This window comes from Cydia fagiglandana, chromosome 1, assembly GCF_963556715.1.
Source record: "Cydia fagiglandana chromosome 1, ilCydFagi1.1, whole genome shotgun sequence".
Taxonomy (NCBI): Eukaryota; Metazoa; Arthropoda; class Insecta; order Lepidoptera; family Tortricidae; genus Cydia; species Cydia fagiglandana.
This window is the reverse complement of record NC_085932.1, coordinates 6,533,450-6,557,019: the sequence shown is the minus strand read 5'-3', so window position 1 is coordinate 6,557,019 and position 23,570 is coordinate 6,533,450. Positions and strand designations below refer to the sequence as shown.

At 37.4% G+C, this 23,570-nt stretch overlaps 1 protein-coding gene across 1 annotated transcript in view; it reads right to left on the bottom strand.

The window, feature by feature from the left end:
* LOC134680057 (ATP-binding cassette sub-family G member 4) overlaps positions 1-23,570 on the bottom strand; it is a 52,407-nt gene that overhangs the window by 27,336 nt on the left and 1,501 nt on the right. The window contains exon 2 of the mRNA XM_063539066.1: positions 263-447. Within this exon, the coding sequence (XP_063395136.1) occupies positions 263-417 (155 nt within the window). The 5' untranslated portion in view covers positions 418-447. The remainder of the gene's footprint in view (positions 1-262; positions 448-23,570) is intronic.

The window sequence follows — 23,570 nt, the reverse complement described above, 5'->3', positions numbered from 1 at the left end:
CATGGCTGCGTCCCTTGGAGTGACCGGCGTTGGCCCATCGTGTAGAGGAGCATTTAGGGTCGGTTGCACCAAACCGTTTGTCATCGTTAAAGACTTTGCTAAATTTTATTGTAGGGAAAGTTTCATAGTAAACCGCCGCGGCGCGCCGGGTGACGTTGATCAGTCCGTCAAGCGCGGATGATGCATCTGGCACTTAGTGTTTTTAACCTATTAACACCGGATTATTAACAGCGTGAAGTGGATCCCCTTCAACAACACTCACCCCAGTACTTGTCCATTGTTGAGCTGCTCCGCGAACGGCGGGCTCTTGACCTGGCTGAAGGTCACCTTGTCGCCCAGCTCGCCGCGGCTGCCACGCCCGACCAGTGGCAGGTGGATCTGGGTGCCCTTCGACTCCATTGTCAGCTCGGACGTCATCGCAGCATTACCATTGTGAGGTATTATAGCCTGGAGCAAGGAAAATACGTTAGTATGGCGGTGATATACATAAGCAAAAATTGGTGCGCATATAACAAACACAGGCTTCTGATCAACAGTGGTTTAGAAGTTAAAAAATATGAAATGGTGTTTTTTTACGATATTCCAAAAAACGCTAAGATAAAATTCGCAGAAAAGATTAATGTAAAATGAGTCACTTCACTTCAAACTCTGGTAAAACCATCGTCAGATTATGCGATTTTGGTATTAAGAAAAGTTAATAAATAGGGTTGATATTTGCTGAGAGTGTTGAATGGATTTACTCGAGTTTGTAGTTTAGCGACACAAATAATAATCCTTATTATGCAGAAGAAAACTGCACTGGCTGCACGCATTGTTTTGGGAAACAAATGCCTTGGCTAACGCCTACAATAACATCAAATATTGAATATCACGAAAACCCCAAACAAACCAAGCAGTGAATGATGTGGTGTGGTGACTGGTATGTTGACAAACTTACGGTGAGTAGGTAAAGCAAGCAACTTAGCTTGTTTGTCCCTAAGAGTTGGTGAAAAAATAGACAAATTTTTCACGTACTTAAGAAACTATCATAAAACCACCCAAAACGCGCCCTTTGACAAACGGAATGGAAAATTTAGGCAGAATTTAAATATATTGAATCCTTTAATCAGGGAAACGTTTTTAGAAACTAGGTACTCTGAACTAATTAATTCTAGTAACTCTAAGGCCCACTTGCACCATTCCACTAACCTCGGGTTAAGCGGTTAAACTATTAACCTATTGTCAAATTGTATGGGTAACCATGGCAACTCCTGGTTTAACCGGTTAGCCCCGGGTTAGTGGAATGGTGCAAGTGGGCCTTAGTAACATTAATTGAATAAGTTCCACTTTCAAAATGTACCTATACTTATGTATGATCTATAATATTGTAATGCCTAATTGAATCCCGTGGGAAGTGTGGGCGCTTCGGCACCTGCTGCCTACGACACCCGTTTAGAACTGATCAATTTATAGGTAGAGCTCTAGTCTAGGTAACATATAGATGGTGAATACAAAAGTACTTATTAATAAGTCATGCTGGTAATGACGTCAACAATCCGAAAGCAGAAGACGATCGGAATATAGAAAAGGAGTGTATCAGTTTTGGTTTGGAGAGCTGAGATTCAGTATATTTCCTTTGATCTCCGGGCTGCCCAAAAATATGTACTTTGACAATGTTCTTTACTGCGGGATATTGTTGATAATTTTAATAAAATATTGCGTTTGTGTATCAAAGCTAAAGAAGAATATTTTATTTAAGTAATAATAAGTTCTTCAAATCAGGAAGGGTCAATTAGTGTCCTATGTTATCAATTGCTAAACTAACTTTATTAAAATTCCAATTTTATTTCCGTAGCATAACTTAGATATTCCAAGTTCCGACGCTTCTGTTGCAGAACGGTTGACCGCCCACGATCGTGGTTGGAATTGTTTATCGAGCGGTGACGTCAATCAAGTTCACATCACCAATTCGCCACGAATGAACAGAAGTCCCGGCGATGTTTTGATTGGATGTGATCTATTTGATTGGGTCTATTGGTTACAACTTATCTGTTGTGCGGTTATTTATTATTAACTGTCTTGCGGGAGATATCCCGGGACTAACTTGCGTGTAAAATAAAAATTGAAATAACTGAGCAACTAAGAACGGAAGAACCGAGAATATTTATTTACTAGATTTTTTTGACTGACTAGAAGTTGGGGCCCACTGATTAACAGTCCGCCGTACGGTATCGGCCTGTCAGTTGTTCAGAACTGTCAAAATTTTGTTCTGACAGGTCGATACCGTCCGGCGGACTGTTAATCAGTGGGCCCATTAGACCTCTGTCTATTTATAAAGTACGTCTTAAAAATTTAAACATAATATTATAACCAGTTTCATTTTGAAACGAGGATTGCTACCTTAGAATTGACAAGCGACACAAGCGTGATGAAGCTGAGTTGTCTAATGTTTTTTAGTTGTTTTGACCTAACTAGTCTGTACTGAACGTACCTACTGAATGATGATTACAACTAATTAGTATGCCAAGGCCTATTGATTTCCAGTTGAAACTAATAGTTTTAATTTATATAAAAGACCTCTCTATATTAACGTTCATTTAAGATATTTAAATATTATATCCTAAAGATAACCCTGTAACCTTATTAAAGTAATAGTAAAGTCATATATAATATTTACACAGACATTTGACAATCAGTTACCTATTCCAGAGAGTAATAAATATCTAGCCTCTGATATTACATAAAATTGATCATAATTAATTACAAGCACTAAAGATAACAAACTAATAAGGGATACAAGTTGCATTGACATTAATGAATGTTAACGTCTGATATGTGATTTGTGATAACGAATGAATGGAACAGCTGCTGATACTACATGTAACTGATAGCAGGGTTATTGTGTTATCTTATCAACGTATAAGGAAACATTGTTTCTAAATTTTTGCATTTGTAATTTACGTGTTATAACAAGTCACCGTCAAAAAAATATATTTTTCTACTCGTCGACTTAAATGTTTGAATTAAGACTTTGTATACCAAACTATACTCGCATACTTTTCACTATGGGCTCCCGACTCAACTATAATGACTTCATTACGAAACGCTTTAGTGAACTATAACGTCTCGCCGAAGTCAAGAAGACAAATCCAAAGGATGGAACAAAAGATATCAACGAGCTTCCTTTTAATGAAAAAGTAGCTCGTTTATGGCTTTTGTTCTGTCCCTTTATCTACTGAACGCTGAAATACACACCTAATTTTGTTTATTTATTTAGGTTGTATAATAGAAAATGTATTATTTTAGTTGAGTCATACTAAAGGTATGATATATAGCAATGATTTAATCCAGATTTTTAATCTACCTTACTGGTGAGTACTCGACTAAAAATTTCAACTTAATCAGACTCGGACCCCGATAGTTCAGTCATTATATCCAAAAAACCGACCCTATCCGTGAATAATTAGTTCCTGGATCTTTTTTTCGTAGGTCCCTCGGGGGGGTCACTGGCAGTGTAAATTCAAAAAGTAGACTAAATCAGGCTCCTGCGTATATTCGAAAAACGGTTTTTCTTGAATAACTCGGTCATTTTTGATTTTACAGTAAAACCGTGAGGACAAAAAATTTAGGAAATTTGATTCTCTACAAGTTTGGTACTCACAATTTTTCTTCTAGGATCGATATTTTGGAAATAAAATTTGAAAAAAGGCGACAAATTCAAAATTTGCTTCTATACAAGTTTAGTCCTCTTCATTTATGCCGTAAAGTTGAAAATAAACGAGATGATGAAAAACGAATAATCTTAAGTTACAATATTTGAATAGTGTAAAAAGGTGCTATTTATAAAATCCAACATGACAACTACATGGAACAAAACACTGCCTAATAAAAACCTAACTTTGTTTTTTGGATCGCAAAAACGTCAAGCTGTCCAATCAAAGTGGAATCCGCCATATTGACTGACAGACAGGTTCATTTTGTGACGAGCACGCTATAGCGACAAGAGGCGACATTGGAAAACTGCACAATTTTAACGAATTTAAAATTTCGACGGAGGAGGTTGGTTCTCAATTTGTCATGATATTTGTTCTTTTTAAAATTGTTTTATGTTTCCCAGGTTTTCGAAGACGGCTGGACTGATTGGAATAAAAAATTCATAGATCTCGTTGTCATTAGGTCAGGATCTGCTGACCAGAAATACAGAATATTTCAAATACACCAGACACCAGAAATTGACGGAACATTCCGTCAATTTCTGACAAACATTATTTTGTAAATACCATCGGGAAAAGAACGGCTCGCAAAAACGTCCAATCTAAGTGGAATCCGTCACATTGACTGACAGACAGATTAATAATGTGACATGTGACAACACGCTGTAGCGACAAGAAGATTTTCCATTTCCGACGCTTGTACAAGAAGTGATTTTATTTTTTAATATATGTGAATTGCCTACTCTGTTCTGGATAGACATGCCAGACAGTAAACAAATGGAAAATGAGAGCAATCAATGCTTGATCTAAGTTGGAAGTCCTACTAGACTTAGGTACTGGTTGCTTTTACCTACTTAAAGTTAACTTTCAGAAGCTGTAAATAAAACATGTACCTAAATCTATTTTTTGTCTTAACATAAGCAACAGAAAATATTTAACTGCAGTCCGCCCAAAGGTCCCTTATAAAAGAGAGGATTCAGTATGTAGGTAACTTCACTCGATGGATTGACAACAATCGGACAGGTCACTTTTGTATTAGATTTGCTCAGGACTGAGAAAAGTGCTTAGCAGTGATAACAGATGAAGATAATGCTGACGTCACACAAATTATGGAGCCCTATTTATGCGAGTCCAACTCACTGAACGAGCACAATACCTGCCCCCGGCTTCCAGCGGCACTAGCCAGCAGCACCATTACTCCACACTTGAACAGGCACTAAACACGAGATGCTCACCGCACTTACTGGCTCAAATCACATGCCATTATTTAATCAAAATAAATCGCCATTATCGCACTAAATTATACCTACATGGTAACAATGTAAGTACATATTATATTGACATCAGACTCAAAGCATGACAATTAATATCGCTTATCTTCAAATTACACAAAATTGAAATTATTTCACAATCATAATTTTCTCGTGGCTTGTTTTTGATTTAGAGCTTTCTAATAAAAAAAACTTACAGCAAGAAGACGAAACGGGAGCTGAGCTAAAAGTCAATTTTGAGATTTCAAGCTGAATATACCCGTCGCTCTGACGGGGCGTAACCGCGGCGTGAGAGACTGTATTTGTATGTGTAATGCACGCACACAGACGCGTGCGGTGCGCCCGTACTCGCGCTGGCGCGCACCTCACTGATTGCAATTTGCATTGCCACTTTTTGTTACTGCTACTACTAAGTAGGGTAATTCGCCAGTAACTGGCCACTTTTAATAACTGGCCGCCCTAAACTAAAAATGAATCCTATTCACCTATAAACAGAATTCATTTTAGTATAAGGTTTCAATAACTTCAATAACTGGCCACTTTATACTAAAATTAATTCTATTTTTAGGTGAATATAATTCATTTTTGGTTTGGGGTGGCCACTGACGAATTACCCTATTGCGATTGAACTTTTTTACTTACCCGGCTTACGTTTACGGAACTCGATATCGAATAGGGTAATTCGCCAGTAACTGGCCGCCCTAAACTAAAAATGAATTCTATTCACCTCTATACAGAATTCATTTTAGTAGGTTTCAATAACTGGCCACCTTATACTAAAATGAATTCTATTTATAGGTGAATAGAATTCATTTTTGGTTTGGCGTGGCCAGTTACTAATAGTGGCCTGTTACTGGCGAATTACCCTATTTATGTACTTAGTGGTTAATACTAGTATCAAGTAAGTATTTTTTTTTCAATAATGCTCAGAAACAAAGTATAGACATGACAAATATAAATATTAACGTCTTTGTAAGGCAGGATTGGACATTCTATAGAGTAAGAGTAAGTGTATGAAACAACCAATTCAGCTAGGACTAGGGAATGCTATCTAGATCTCGCAATTTCGAGATCTCGCTAGATCTCGCACGTATTTTCGAAATTTAACCTAGTTGACAGGAAATCTCGATATGTGCAATCTAGGTCGAGATCTCGATTAATATATTCGAGATCTCGAACAAGACTGAAAGTGAAATACTTTGTTTTAAGTAATATATGACCTTAGATTCATGTTGTTCAGGCAGTGCTATTATGTGTCCGGCTTTAGCTCTATTATTGTTACGCAGTTTCTAAGTAAAGGTAAATAGTGGTTTAACATCGATAGCATTTCATAGAAGTAAAGTAAAAATTAAAATTGATTTTATGTTAAATATTTAATTTGTTGTTGTTATTTTCAAAATATAACATAAGGTACCTTAAAATAAGTAGTATGTCGGCGGCATATTGTAAAATCGTAATCCTTGGCATATCATGAAACGCCACCATTTCCTGATCTAATATTAACCCAGGCATATCACGATCTTCCTTATGAAAGAGACGGCAGATCCATCAGAGCAATGCATTCTTTGATATTCCTAGCTTCATAGCGGGCGCATTGTAAAATAATTGATCGAGAAATCATATACATATTTTCAATGATTTTGTAAATGACTACAGTTATGACTACGGTTATTAGAAACCAATTATAGTATGTTTAATATTCTTTCTAATGGTATGCATCACCAATTGATCAGTAAAATAGAACCCGAGAAATAATGATCAGTTGAGGTCGGTCGCCCGCCATTTACGTGACGGAACAAAATTCATCATTACTTTGTTATATGTATGATATCATACATCAATAAAACTTATATTTTTGGAAAGCTAATGAAATTTTTCGTATATTTTATAATAACATTAATTGCGGTAAAGTTATAATTTATTGAGTTAGACGCATGTTTTGTCAGTACTTATGCCATCCATGCACGGTAAAAAATCATATATTTTAAATATTTTGTAAATTACTACAGTCATGACTACGGTTATTATAAAACAATAATTGCACGTTTAATACTCTTTCAAACGACATCTCACACGAACCGATCGGTCCCATAGGACTAAAGACGTGAACAAATATCAATGCTGGTCGGCCGCCCACTTTTTTCTTCCTTTTTTTCGACACGTCCCCCTCCCCCTCCATAAAATAAAAACCGGTTTATTCATATTCTGGAGACCACTAGGAACACGTCCATATCAGTTTTAGGTATTTAGAAGAGATGTCGACGAAAATCGTGAAGGAGACGACTTTTGTTTAATTTGCCTATAGACTGTAGGAATATCAGAATATCACACCTTGAGGTTTGCGCAAAATGGCTGGTGTTCGCTAGGCAGATCATGAAATGTCGGCGTTTCATTATATTCCTAGGAATATCTCGATACGCCCGATTTTACGATGTCTATATCTATGGAATTCTTAGAGATTATTGATTAAAATAACACATTTTTAGTTACTTTGTCAAATTCGATCTCGTCGAGATATTAATCTCGATCCCGAAAATCTGACTGTCGAGATCTCGAAACACCCAATCTTGATTCGGATTTTTCGTACGAGATCTCGAATCGCCAATCTTGGTGCGAGATTGCATTCCCTAGCTAGGACCTTAAATTGCTCGACAATTACGGAGCGTGACTGTACCTAAAAAAATTGTAAACCCATAACCATGCAATAAAATATTTTTGATTTTGATTTCTAATTTGAAATATTAGAATCACAAAGTTCAAAATAGATTGTACCTATGTAACTACAAAAATGTGTTCCCTCTCAACGCAAAACCCCTTGTGTCTTAGGAGGATCTCGATATTTTCACACAAGACGGTTTATCGATAACTTCTTACATCACTAGATTATCGACATTAAATGTCGACTATTGCCCATCACTTTTCTGGCTGTGTACGTATTTAGAAACTTGACTCCGCCCCTAAAATTAGTGCGATAGGGACAACTGCAGCTGAGGCGAAAAATCCTGCGTAAAAATGTCAAAAATCGAGGTTTCGTACTCCTCTTTTTCCTCCTCCAAAACTTAACCAATCGTAACCAAATTTGGAAATCTAAATGATTATGAAATTATCTGTGTCGGACCGTTTTGCTTTTTTGGCTAATTGATATCAGTTTTGAATACCACGCCTCTCATTGCGGCATAGTCAATTAGGCCATTTTGGCCATTTTTGATGGGCTCTAGCGCCTTAAAAAACAAAAATATCAAAAAAAGCAAAACGGTCCGACACAGATATTGACAATATTAATTTGTGTTGAAAAAATCATTGCTCTAGCTTCAAAAACCACGGAGGAAAACGAGGACTACGTTTGTATGGAGAAATGACCACTCCTGTTGGCTCTTAAGGATTTGAATTTGAACCTTCGTTTCGAGTACCTAAGTACTAAGTAATCACATCACGGTATTGGGAATCTCAATTGATCAGCTTATTTGGTACGACTATATTGGAAACAATTAATAAGTAATAAAATAAGTCAACATCATGGACAAATAAATATATAAACGAGAATCTAAAACTCACGATTTGCATGAAATTCACTTGAAATGAGTTCAAGTTTAAGGTCACCATCTAAAGTTATCCATGTTTTTTGCGACTGGCAAAGCACGTTTGGTGAGGGCCACAGATTGACGTAAGTATTACATTACGTCTTTACGAGTTGATGGTTTCATTCTAATCTTAGATGTCGATTAGATCATTAGACGGTGTCAGGGTGTTTTTTGCCCTATCACTACCAACTAAACCGCCTACCAAATACTAGAAGTGAGACAAAAAGAAAACTTCCTAAATTTTGTAACAATTTCGGAGCAGCGCGGCGTAGTAAACAAATACCTAAATACATGAATATTATAGGTCAATTTTCGAGATGTTTTCAGATAGTATTGGCTAAAATTTACTGTCATCATCATCATAATTTAAGAGAATGGCTCTTTTCGGTGGAGTATGCGCCAGTTTTCGCGGTCCTCGGCCAGGTTCTTTAGGTCCCTGTAAGACACATTTGCTTTTGCTGTGTCTGGCAGTAAAAAGCCACTCATCTCCTTTTTACTGATGTTCTAACTACTTAGTTGTTACCTATGTTCTTGAAGGTACTTAAATAGATAGAATAGAGCTCAAAATGTACGACACAAAGTGTAAAATTTTATGTTATAACTAAAAAAAGATTTACTAAATAAATTTCTTAATCTGATCCTAACCCATTAATGAATGAATGAATAATATTTATTTCAGGACTAGTCCCATATTATGTTAGTAACAAGTTTGGTACATACTTAAATTTAGTGTTAGTGCAAAACAACATAAATAAAATTTATAATTTATAATCTATAATTTATAATCTACCTACGTGGAGCGCGATACATGGAGCTGTGTCCATCTCCGCATCAGCGCGGAATCCCAGCGGTCCGCGAACGCGCTCAGGATCCCGTTGGTGCTGCAGCGAACTCGGGCTAGCAGGGAGGCGCACCGCTTGCGCATTATGGCAGCAAAATCGTCGGTCCGCGCCTCCGCAAACATGCCCGACGCACTACAGTGCCGCGGCAACCCCAACAGAACCCTAAACGCGTTGTTATATTGGACTCGCAAGTCGCTATATGCCCGCTGCGTAAAGTTGACCCACAGACCGCATGTATAAAAAGATTGGCAATATGCCTTGAACAATGTAATTTTCACAGGCTGTGAGCATCTTGCGAACCTGCGAGCCAACATATTACAACGGACAGACAGCGACCTGCGCTCCCTCTCCACGTCACAATTATCTTTTAAGTCCTCCGTGACCCAGTGACCCAAATACTTCACCTTTTGCACCCTGTTGAGAGGTGTGCCACTGAGCGAGATACCAGGAGCGGCCGTATAGGTCTTTGACCCTGCCTTAAAAATAATCGTCTCGCTCTTTTTGGCATTGTATTTGAGTCCATGGGTCACAGCGTACGACTCACACATTGCGACCAGTTTTCGTAACGCGCCAATCGATGGACTCAGCAGCACCATATCGTCTGCGTAACTAATGTTATTGACACAGATATCGCCAACGTGACATCCGATATTAGTGCTGCTGAGCTCAACGATTAGCCGGTTCATATAAAGATTGAAGAGCCGCGGCGAGCTTAGCCCCCCCTGCCTCACCCCGCACTCCAACCCATATTCATCTGAGTATGATCCACCCCATCTTACTCTGTTCTTTTGATTGCCGTACCAGTAGCGAAGCATCAAGGCGACCTCTGGCGGTAGTGTGGTTTCATGCTGCAACTTGTTCCACAGCGCATTATAGTCTACTAGATCAAATGCCTTTGACAAGTCCAAAAAACAGGCAAAAACAGGTGTATTTTTATCAGTGTAGTACTGAACAGTTTGCTTGAGACACAATATTGTACTGTACGTGGACAACCCCGGCCTAAAACCAAATTGTGAGTCGTACAAGTTTAGGTGCTTAGCGAGTTGTTTATCAAGCAAACTGTCCAGAACCTTGGCCAGAATAGTAGCTAGCGAAATCGGCCTGTAATTGGACATGTCAGAGGCATCTCCAGTCCTATTCTTCACTATTGGTACGACTACCGTGTACATTAGTTCATTGGGAAGGTAAGAGTGGGCAATGCACAAATTAAAAAACAAAGCAAGTACTCTGGGTAGGTGGGGACCTGCATACTTTAGATGTTCGACGCTGAGGCCGTCGAACCCCGGAGATTTCCCTCTAACCATATTATTTATCACCGTGGCAACTTCCTTTGTTGAAAATTTTACAGCGAGATTCGTCGAGTCGCTGTCGACGGCCCCAGAATCACCCACCGCCGACCGCTCAGAGAGCGGAGTATGTACCTTAAAACTTTCTTTAAAAGCATTAGCTATATCCGCAGGATCATGCAGACCAGAAACGCTCGCAGGAAGGCTCGACTTAGGATTTAGGCTTTTTGTTCGCTTCCAAAATTCACCAAATCGTTTTTTAGAGTGACTTCTAGCTATCATATCCATTTTTATTTGTTGCTGATTATTCTGACAATATTTCAGTTTTAACTAAAAACAATCGCCTTGATTCTCGCATGCTATTGTACACATCGCCATGCAAAGGTTTACCACACGTTAACCACATCTGGTAACGCAATCTCGCCTCCCTGTGCGCGTCGCTGACATGCAGGTTCCAACCTGGCATTGAGCGTTTTTTAAGCCGATTTGTACCTTTATGAGAAAACTCGGCGCCCTGTTTAAGAGTACTTACTATATTATGATGCAGTGTATCCAATAACGATATGTGACCAGCATTCGTACACAAATTATTTGAGCATTGGTATAACTCTTCTGGCATAACCACAAGTCTTAACCTATTATTACAAAAATCATTATATTTCTCAATCTGCTCACTGTCCCTTTCCCCCCATATTACTTTATTACAGGGGTAGTTGGGCAGATCTCTAACATGTCTAATTATATCTATGTCACATTCTATTAACATAGGATAGTGATCTGATGTGTACACGTCATATAAAACGGAAACCCTTAATAATCCATTAATTCATTTGAATTCCACCATTATCGTAATAACTTTTTAGTTAGCCATTGTGTTTGGTCCATTTAAATAATGTGCACACACACAGAGGTTCGCGTTCGAACGGCGGTTTGTGTAGGCTATACCTACGTTTGTACGCCCGTTGGGCTTCCAGCCAACCTGTAGTACATAATAATAAGTAAAGCAGTACGTACACACCGCAACCAACTTCCTAATCGATATTCTAGCATTCATAGCTCATCGTATATGTTGATCTTTGCGTAGAATCTGTGTATTTAGGAATATGAATAATTATAAAAAAACCGGGCAAGTGCGAGTCGGACTCGCGCACGAACGGTTCCGTACCATAATGCAAAAAAGGCAAAAAAAAACGGTCACCCATCCAAGTACTGACCCCGCCCGACGTTGCTTAACTTTGGTCAAAAATCACGTTTGCTGTATGGGAGCCCCACTTAAATCTTTATTTTATTCTGTTTTTAGTATTTGTTGTTATAGCGGCAACAGAAATACATCATCTGTGAAAATTTCAACTGTTCACGGTTTCAATTTCACGGTTCGTGAGATACAGCCTGGTGACAGACGGACGGACGGACGGACGGACGGACAGCAGAGTCTTAGTAATAGGGTCCCGTTTTACCCTTTGGGTACGGAACCCTAAAAATGTTTGATATCTGTGGAAATTAAGTTGTGTATCGAAATTCGAACATCGCCTCCATCTCTACCGCAAATGTGTTTGAAGTGCCAGAGCTATTATGAAACGTCTTGTCCAGATCAAGACTGACACATGAACTGTGAACACTTCTTAATTTTTTTTATTTCATAATTAGTTATTTATTGGTACATATCGTGTTAGAATATACGTAATGTTGATACTTACGAGTATACTGCATCATGGTAATATGTCGTTGGAGGCCTCCTTGGCTACATCTGCCAGTAACTTGTACATAACCCTCATATTCTGAGCGCTTGGATGAGTTCCAAATGTAGGCAGTCAAGTCTATTTTGCAGGCACAACTTAAACCATCCTCATTATGCTTGTGACAAACTATAGTTCCGTTAGGGCTAAAACTGTTTCTGGCGATTCTGTTTGCGCGTTTGTGGTACTATACCGCGATAAGAATGGGATTGTGCATATTACGAGTATGTGGTTTTTGAATTAATACATGAAATGTAATTATCAATATTTGGTAGACTACTCAGATAAATAACATTACGTATTTCATAACAATGACTTGACCCTAAAACTACAAAAAGACATCTAACTACATTTAATTAAGTAACCTATTATATTCATTCAATTAAGTAGCCAATTATATTCATTTAATTAAGTAACCAAGGATTATTTGTGTGTAAACACATTAATTGACATTATCGATTCATTTTTATCAAACAAACTTTATGCAATCTGCTTCGAATCTTCGACTAGCGATTTTTTCACATAGATACCCTTATCACTACCATATTTACGTCAGCAGTGATTTCGTGTCGATTTTCATGTGTTAATCTCCACTTGATTTAATGATAAGGCGAACCCACAAATATATATCTAAATAGACGTCGCACGTGCCGCGATTTGGAAGAATAAAAACCAAACTTAGGTAATTTACATACCTAATATTTCGGATATTTAACGATGGACGAAATATGAAAAATACGCAGATGTAATAGATGTAAATAGACAACCTTAATTATGATATTTTTAAATTTAGACTTTAATAATATTCGTATGTTTTAAGAAAGAACTCATAGAAAGTGTTCATCAGCTCAAATACTTCGTCGTTCATCACCAGAAAATATAATTAATTTGACCACCATTAATCGCGTCGCTCACTGGACCACAAGAAATAACGTCACAGTGATACTCACATGCTGTGCGGCATAATGCATACTTGACAGCGGCAGGAGAAATATGTTCTATCGCGTGCACTAGGTACTTAGATATCTGTAATAATGATAAGGCTCACATTTAACAAGATTTGTAAATTGACTGATTAGGTGATTAGTCGCCACCAGACATCCGAATATCAAGTGTGGCACTCGACTTATCAGTGACTACTGTATTACACGTTCGTGATGTTTGAACGCCAGGTGTAATATGAATCTGAAGTGGCTAAATTCAGCTATAATCTTATCTCAAGAGCAAAGGTAATATTTTGATACATGTCGGGAGCAAGATTTCCTTTGACTACGAGATCACATTTTTGTTTCTTAATGTTTTTTTCTCGAGCATGACAAGTGTCGAGCTTGTCAGTATCACTTGTGCTTCACGTTTCTTGTCTATAGGTATACATATAAAAAGAAAGTAAACAAACAAATAGTAAGTTACAATTCGTTTATCTTTCTCAATTACTTTTACATTTATGTTAATTAGAAAGTACCTAAGTATTACTTTTTTTGCTGCCAGCATCTTTGGCACAATGCCAAGCGGGACCTTTTTTAGATTTATTTTAATTTAGATTAGTTTAGTTTTTAGGGTTCCGTACCCAAAGGGTAAAACGGGACCCTATTACTAAGACTTCGCTGTCCGTCCGTCCGTCCGTCCGTCTGTCTGTCACCAGGCTGTATCTCACGAACCGTGATAGCTAGACGGTTGAAATTTTCACAGATGATGTATATATTTCTGTTGCCGCTATAACAACAAATACTAAAAACAGAATAAAATAAAGTTTTAGTGGGGCTCCCATACAGCAAACGTGCTTTTTGACCAAAGTTAAGCAACGTCGGGCGTGGTCATTACTTGGATGGGTGACCGTTTTCTTTTTGCATTTTTTTCCGTTTTTTTTTGCTTTATGGTACGGAACCCTTCGTGCGCGAGTCTGACTCGCACTTGCCTGGTTTTTAATTTTAGATAGTAATGTAGTTTACAATTTTGTTTAATTTATTGTGTTATAATAAATATATTTTTTTACTATCATGAGTATGTGAGTATAAGTTTTATGAATAACATTAATGTAGGTACAAATTACAAATGATGTACAAATGATAGTGAATCGTTTTGGCATGTGTTAAATCGATATATTGTACATCGGTGTCCATAAATATTTATAGCTGTTAACCTACATACCTATACATATGTATGTATGTATGTATGTATGTCACTTTATTGCACATAAACAGGTTTACATAAAATGGACAAAAACAAAACAAAGATAAAAATGTTATGTACAAAGGCGAACTTATCCCTAAAAGGGATCTCTTCCAGCTAACCTTTGAGAAAATGCGAAAGGATCAGATACTACACACACACACACACACACACACACACACACACACACACACACACACACACACACACACACACACACACACACACTACACACATATTACACACACACACACACATACACATACATACATACATTATTACACACACACATACACACACACACACACATACATATATTATTTATTTTACAAAATCTAGTAATGAACATAGCCCAATTCGATTAGTTGTAAAAAGAAAATAGTCAGGTATAAATGTATTTCTTTGCATTGCATGCATTACTAAAATATACCTATATATACCTAAAGCCTGACCTGTAATATACAATCATAGTCAAGAGAGCGCTGTTATTCTCATTTTTATGGTGACAAGTTCAGTAAAGTATGAAAAAATTGTTCCAGAGAAATTCCGCAACATGGCGCGTGATCATAATATTACAGGTCAGTCTTTAACTCAATCTGAATAAGATAAAACGCTTCAAGACTTATACCTATACAAATGCATTTCTATTCCAAGAACAATGTAACCGACTATTTAGTGATAATATCTATTTTTACCAGTGTAAAATAGAACGAATGTACACAGACTTTAGAGTACAGAAGGATGACCGTCTATCGTTCCCGATATTTTGACATGAACATTGAACAAATATTCACACATGCCTCCTCTATCTATCGCATCATAATGCATGGCATCGTGTCGCTTCATCAGATTCACTAAGTGACTTTGTCAACTCTATTAACATTTTGCAACTTAATAATACTAATTACATATATCCAAACCAACCAATTTGTGTCGTTGTCGTCGCGCTTATGGCGGCAATCTTTTACCACTAAGGTAAATTACCTGAATAGATTCTCCAGACGAGACTTAAGCCGCTTTATAGCACAGCCTTGACTATGGATACCTAGTGTTTAAGGTGTACCAGTATCTCAAGCAATAGGCAATTAATACACATACCAACTTAATTAATCGTTGCTATGAGGGCTAACATTATCTTGTTCCCACAGACATAATCTGTTTTTGCTCCAAATACTTTCTTTCTTTACCTTACTCGTATGTCCCTAATATGAGCAGTTTTATCACGGAAATATCTTAAGACAAACATTATAAGTATATATCTGACATATCTGACAGGACAAAGGATCTGACCGATTAGCGGCAACAGATCGACTGGCGCAAACGACTTTTTTCTCAGGTAAGGAACTTAGGTGTATAACGTGTAAATGTAAATAGTTGATGCGAATGAAAGAGATGCATACGAGTATATTCATCCTAAATCACGAACTTTTTGAAGAGAGAACATCACATACGATGATGATACGACGAAAAACCTTCCTTATTGCGCCTCGCTTCTAGCTGATCGCAGTTGGTGAGAACTGCCTGAAACAGCCAAAACTATATATATGACCCTCTAGATGTCTAGACTCTAGGCTAGGGCATGTCAGTTATTGTTAAAACGTTCAGTCGGTGACTGTTCAAGAACAGAACCGTTCACGTAAACGTTTTGCATTATAGAAGCCTGTTATAATAAACTCCAAATTTTAAAACATCTTTTGAACGCTACACGCGACGTTTTACTTCAAACAAGTACTCAACAAGAACGTTTCATAAGTTCCTTCAGTATAAATTATCGACGTCTCGTTATTAGATCATTTGTATGTATAAGACGGTTTATCTAAAGACTCATTCTTTATCATTATTTAAATATTCAGTTGTATAACATTTATGAAGGCATTTTGGATGCAACCGTCCATTTTTTCAGACCACCAAATAGATGAACTTACGCGTCTATAGGTACTTGAGGACCACAAACTTAGTTAAAATAAAACAGGTCATCAAATATTGCTCCATCCTTGTTGTTAATATATATGTCTCTCTTCCGCCTACTTTTTTCAGCATCTAGACTCGTGACACGATAAAGACGTGGCCGAAATAGCATTAAGTGAATGGACGCGCTTTCCAATGGACAATAACTCCGCTTCCGTGGCTATTTGCGTAACAGTTATTCTACCTATACACTAGAGCAATGAAAACGGATCATATCATATATGAATACGTATCTTATAAAGTGACTCTTAATTTGATACTGATTACGTACCTAAGAACGGCCAGTTAAAGTGTGAGTAATACAATATCAGATCAATATATTAAACGGTTATCAATATCTTGCGGGTTTGAATCATAGATAATTGAATAAAAAAGTATAGTTTTTATTCCTGTCTACAATCAAAATACTCGTATGTAAACGATTCTACTCGATCTTAATCGATCAAGCTTAACCTCAGCTGTAACCTTTGCCGTGACGTTCCGAATTGGGACCTTACGTAAGCCAGCGGAGCTAAATTATTCCACGGTAGGTATACCTAGTTCCGTTTGGAAACTAGAATAACTTAAAAAGTCTGACTATTTAAGCTCAAAAATTACCCCATGTGTAATTGTGCCGGCACGCAGCCCGCAACCACAGAATAACTAATATAGTTTGTCAATGGACTGTCTCATTTCAATCATAGACAGAGAGATAGTAGAGTAGTATTATGAGTTATTCTGTGGTGTAAGACATCATACTATATAATGTCTTACACCACAGAATAACTAATAGTATTATAGGTCTCTCGGAGAACTTTATCAGTTCTAAATAATTTTTCGCATCTCGAAAGGTCTTATGCAGCGTAAGATTTTGAATATTGGAATTTATCTGAATCAATGAAATTGAACGCTTCTCAAATACAATACCCTCAGATGAAACAATGACTCACCACCGAGTGATGACAATGGCGATCCACAGAGGGTTAACGTTTCTTTGTCTCTGTAATCTAAACATCATTTTACAATAGTATTTAACCAGTTCGTTACATACACTCTCTGGCGCGTACAAACGTAAAAACTTGTATTTATCCAAAACCAAACGACCGTACGTCACTGGTAAAATAATCGCCGCTCTATTATTATTTATTATACTTATTTACTTCTAGCTGCTTTAACGTGACAGTCCATTTTCAATGACAGCTGCACTACTGTTCATTTTACTATGGAAATTGACAATGACAGCGACGCGTTCAGTACCGGTAGTGCAGCTGCGGTTAGAAATGGAATGTTACCATTAGCTCGGACGTCAACGCCAAAATGTCATTGTTAATGATAACGAGCATGGTTTGGTAGTAAATTGATTACCTCTTTTGGTTCTTCCTATTTATGTCCACGTTTTCGTTTCGGTATGCGTAAAAGATTTTTCGTTTTTATTAAGTGGGTATGTAATATGTACCAAACAGACTGATGGTTATTGTCTGATTAAGATTTTAACTTCAATTGTTTCACTTCCTCTTCCCAAAAAACGCAACTGTATTCGTCCCAAATCTGGGCTATAACCGCGAAAATCGAAGTTCGCAAATTGCGGGGATTTTTCTCTGTCACTCTAATTACGCCTATGTTGGAGTTAAAGAGAAAGATCCCCGCAATTTGCGAATTTCGGTTTTCGCGGTAGCCGCTCTGTGTCACACGTTGAGGTTGTTAACAGTGTTAACACGCTCCATTTCACGCAGGACTATAATTTCAATCCAATAGAACGAGGTCGCAAATGACTTTCCGCCACCGGTTTGTTGGCCAGTCCCAAAAGTAGTAAGTACATTAGTAATGAAGCATGAGAGAAATGGCCTAATCTAGCGGCCACCTTCAGGACGGTTGGGATTCTCTGGCCACGCTCTTAGCAAAAACAAATGGGAATCTGAACATTAGTACTTAAGTTTTAAGTCAAATGGAGGATTGTGCCGCAATTTAAGAGGACTGTTTCAGATATAAATAACGTTCGTGAGGAATTTTGCATGGTCTTAATCAACAATATGGAAAAAAATTATCATGAAATGACAATTCTCGAAATTCCAAAAATATATTTTCATTAAACCGTTTTCACGTCAAAGTAGGTAAAGTGCCATAGGTAGGCATAACAAAGATGTTTTCATTCGACAAAACAAAACAATAAATTATGACAAACGAGGCTGTTTACATCGACTGAAATCTCAAGGGGGTAAGCATGCCTGCCGTTTGTCAAGTTTAGGCCCTTTTTAGCTTAACCTTGTAAGATTGGGTCTTACAAGGTTAAGCTAAAAAGGGCCTAAACCAATTTTTGTGCTTTTGAATTTGGAATTTTCTTTTATATTTCTATAAAAGTCTGTTTGCATGTATTTGTAACTCGATTTTAATTGAATTATTCATAATGTTATTTAAAAGGTTTAACCCATCCAACAACTGAGCAAATGCTCATGGCGAGTAAATAAAATTCAATCTGGAAACCTTAATCTTAGGTAAATTGTGAACAATTGTAATACTTCTTCATTCGAAATTTCAGATTAAAAGACTCCTCTCTAAATCATATCATTATGAACATATCAGTCTTTGATCGCTCACTACACTACTGAGCATGCCTCTCCCTCTCTTCCTTTACGCGGCTCCCGTGAGCTAATATGTATAAGTAATATAATGCAACCTTCCGAACGTCGTCCACCCAACGAAACGAACGAACCAACGGACGCCAGAGCCCCTACCGTGAAAACCGAAATTCGCAAATTGCGGGGATCTTTCTCCTTCACTCCAATGAAGGCGAAATTAGAGTGACACAGAAAAATTCCCGCAATTTGCGAACTTCGATTTTCGCGGTTATAGCCCAGGCGCTTCTTTCGTCCGTAACCGACCACTCTGCCGAGGAACTCTGCGTGAAATTATTTCTTATATCATAGAGATGCATAGAGAAAGCCTACGACGCCATTAATTCTGCAAGTAGCTGGAACCGCAAATACTTAGGCGGGTTTCCTTTCAGAAAGCCTTGAAATTAATTAGCTATTACTTTTATCGTTCGGGTCGTTGAACTGCTAACACTATAATAAATAAAATACAGTAAAGCGTTAGACTCCATTTGGCCTTTACGATTTTGCGGATTTTCAATGGTAAGTATTTAGTAATTTATTCTACTGGCAAAGAGTACACGATTGAAAGACATCGAATGTCACGGATGTAAACAAGTAGAAAAGATTTCGCAATTATAAATGATTTGGCCACAAAAATACCCAATTAAGAGGCAAGTTATTGTAATCCCATTAAAATAATTAGGTACACCATCCTTGTAAATAGTTGCTATAGTTCGTTTTTTTTGGCATTAGAAAGAACTTCGCAGAAGTAAGCTTGTGGTTCCAAATCCGGCACTTTTAGCGGTAATAATTTGAAGTAAATATGTATTGACCATGCTACATTAGATAATTCAATAATTATTAACAATTAAAGAGCCTGATAAAAACTGTATGCTTGCTTCTGTGGAGTTGTTTCTAATGCTAAAAAACCGGGCAAGTGCGAGTCGGACTCGCGCACGAAGGGTTCCGTACCATAATGCAAAAAAAAAAAAACAAAAAAAAGCAAAAAGAAAACGGTCACCCATCCAAGTACTGACCCCTCCCGACGTTGCTTAACTTTGGTCAAAAATCACGTTTGTTGTATGGGAGCCCCATTTAAATCTTCATTTTATTCTGTTTTTAGTATTTGTTGTTATAGCGGCATCAGAAATACATCATCTGTGAAAATTTCAACTGTCTAGCTATCACGGTTCGTGAGATACAGCCTGGTGACAGACGGACGGACGGACGGACGGACGGACGGACGGACAGCGAAGTCTTAGTAATAGGGTCCCGTTTTACCCTTTGGGTACGGAACCCTAAAAAAACGAACTATATAATATTTCCATCCACAAAGACCAAAAAGAAGAATTTAACAAAAAACCGACGGAATATTGGTTTTTAGAAACAGTCAATAAATCATCGAGATTTATCTCAGGACAGGGGTTGTCAAGTTTTTGGACGTTGTCAATCGTTATCCATTTGTCGGGGGAGGTGAATCTGCTCAGTTCGAGAATTCTTATGATGATTTACGAGATAACACAGATATTACGTCAATAACATTCTACTTTGGATTCTGTTGAATATGTAATCGCATTACGTCAGGCTTATGTATTGTTATAGCAATTTCTTTGAAAAAATTCGCTTGTGGATAATGAAGAGACAGTAAAGTAAATAGATTTACAAACTTAAGAATGCAGACAGATGCTGAGAAGTTTTAAAGCATATAGCAATTCTTATTGCTTTAATTTTTTTTAACAAGTTTTTAATGCATAAAGAATGACAACGCCGTTAAAGGAGACGTGGACGAGATTAACTGAAGGGCTTCGAGAATAAGAGTAATAAGACATAAATAGTTACATTATATAGGCAAAATTGTGCAAAGAATATAGTGATGGAACTGCAGCTGCTGTATGAATATCACAGACATAGATTCCTGAGAGTTTTGAAGCTACGACCGATGTGCGAATAGGCTGATTTCAAAATTGTGGTGGTCTTTATTTTTCTCTTTGATGTGGTTAAGACAGCTAGAAATTTTTGGATGTAGTAGGATCCAGTGGTCTATGGCCATTCTTGAGGAGTTCTTATCGGCATCTATTCTGTAATATAATCGTGTGATACCTGTACAAAACGGACGTGGTCGAAGTATGTAAAATGTCTTCTGGAGGATGTCGGTGATTTTTGCTTTGTGGTGCGGGTCAAAATCAACGTCGCGATATTCTTTGCTTAGAAAATGATCCTTTACTAATCTTATAATTAGCAAAATAATGCCTTTTATGTTTCACACTTCGAAATGTTTGTTAAATATGAGCTACAAGAAAAAGTTTAATATCGTATGTCCTACATTTCGCTGCAGCTTTGTACCTACCTAAAATAAAGTTGCATTGCCCCAATTTGAAACCGAAAATAACTAACAACCCGTTTTGATGGTAGCAATAGGCTTAACGATAATGGCGGTATAGTGGTTTCAGCCACGCTAGCGTGTGAAACTTTGTAAGGCACAATCAAGTGTAAAATATGGGTGCACACATCATACTCAAAAATATATCGACGCTTATCATTAACAGTGGCACAACTCAAAATGAAATGCTATTGCATTTAATATTCTATCTTTTACTGGTAAGATTTAAAATCGAATGGCATTTCATTTTGTTTTGTGTCACTATTCATGATAAGCAACGATATGTCCCATAGCTCTTATGTCAGCGAATGTTATGGTATCAGCGAACTATCGGCTCGATTCTGAAAATGTATTAGATCTCTACTAGAACTCAGCAAGTTACGATATGGATAATTTAAAGATATTTGTAAGATAGATATGTCAAATTTGACGTTTCCGCGATTCTGGAGGTCCTCTTGAACGATTTCGACAAGATAGATATGTCAAATTTTTGACGTTTCCGCGATTCTGCAGGTCCTCTTGAACGATTTCGACAAGTTACGAATACGCGTGTGAGGGACATATTTTTGAGAAGTTATATGTATGCACCCACTGTTTTACACTTGATTGTCCCTATTCATATAAGTAGGATGTATCATTGTCATGTCGCCTATGTGGCGTGGTTATTTCTGTGTGTAGATTGCTCGCAACCCCTGATTGATTACAAGCATGGCTCAGTAAGTCCATAAAGCCTCATGTAGGTGTAATAGTGGAATTCTACCGTACCTTACGACATCTGTATTCTAATTGTCTATACATTATTCGATTCTGTAATAAAACCTCCCTCGCAGGAGATTTATTACGGCACCTCTCTTGATAGAGGGGAGCAAATGTCTTCTATTAAGCGAGGCGTACCTACTGGCATAATGACAGTGTCAGTTGAATTAAGGTTTTTGCTCCAACAGGCAATTTCCCCAGCAAACATTTTTGGTCGATATTCCGAAAAAGGCACCTATTTTAGGTCGCACAATTTAGGAGACCAAAATGAGGCACGTCGAATCGACGTCGTGGGCACGTGCCGGCGACATAAATGGGGAAAAAACGCACGTGCCGGCGACGTATTTATTGACGGTAAATTAGTGATTACAACCATTAGGTCAACGCTAGGTCATGTTTCCGACGTGGATTCGACGTCGCTACGACGTGCCGCGTAGTTGAAATGTACTAATTTGGTAATCTTTACCACCTTTAGACGTGATGGTGACATATTTTTATCCATATAATTACTCTGCGAGGCAATATTTAGATGAGACGCGATGAAGAGAAAAAGAGACACAAACATTACGCTTATATATTCTTTTCACTCAGAAACAAAATGTCTAACAAGAAAACAACTTTAAGTTGTGCAATGATAATGGCGGCCACTAAGTCATGTAAAATAATTTAGGCCGATTACGCAGATGCAGAACGGTGAAATCTAGTGCGCAGAAAATTTTTTCGTGCAGTACGTTAGGTTTACATACAAAACTATCGATGGGCTTTTGAAATATTAAAGTTTTCAGCATTGTCTAAAATCAAAATGCATATATTTGCTTGTAATTGAGTGTTGTAATTGAATATTTGTGTGTGTGAGTGTATTGACTCGATCAAAAATATTGTTTTATTTTGAATATTAGCACAATGAAGTACCGTGTGATGGCACCATACAAGATATAAAACAACTTAAATTATGCAATTTATATTTAGCATCTCGTTATAATGAAAGAAAATGGCGGCACAACCTTATGGTGTTGATAGTAATTTACAAGTGTTTTTAACTATATGGTCGCAATTTGTGGTCTATTTTAAGTAACATTTACCTAAAATTAGTAGCTAAATCGACACAAAATCGACGACCTAAAGGTCTCCGTATAAGAAATAATTACGTCGCAAATACACTTAAAATGTCTTATTAGTACATTTGACCTATTGTTCAAACTTTGAAGTTAATTTTACCTAATATTTTGACTTATTTTCAACCATTAAGTCCCTGACTTCATGGTACCCGTATAAGAAATAATTACGTCGCATATACACCTAAAATGCCTTATTAGTAC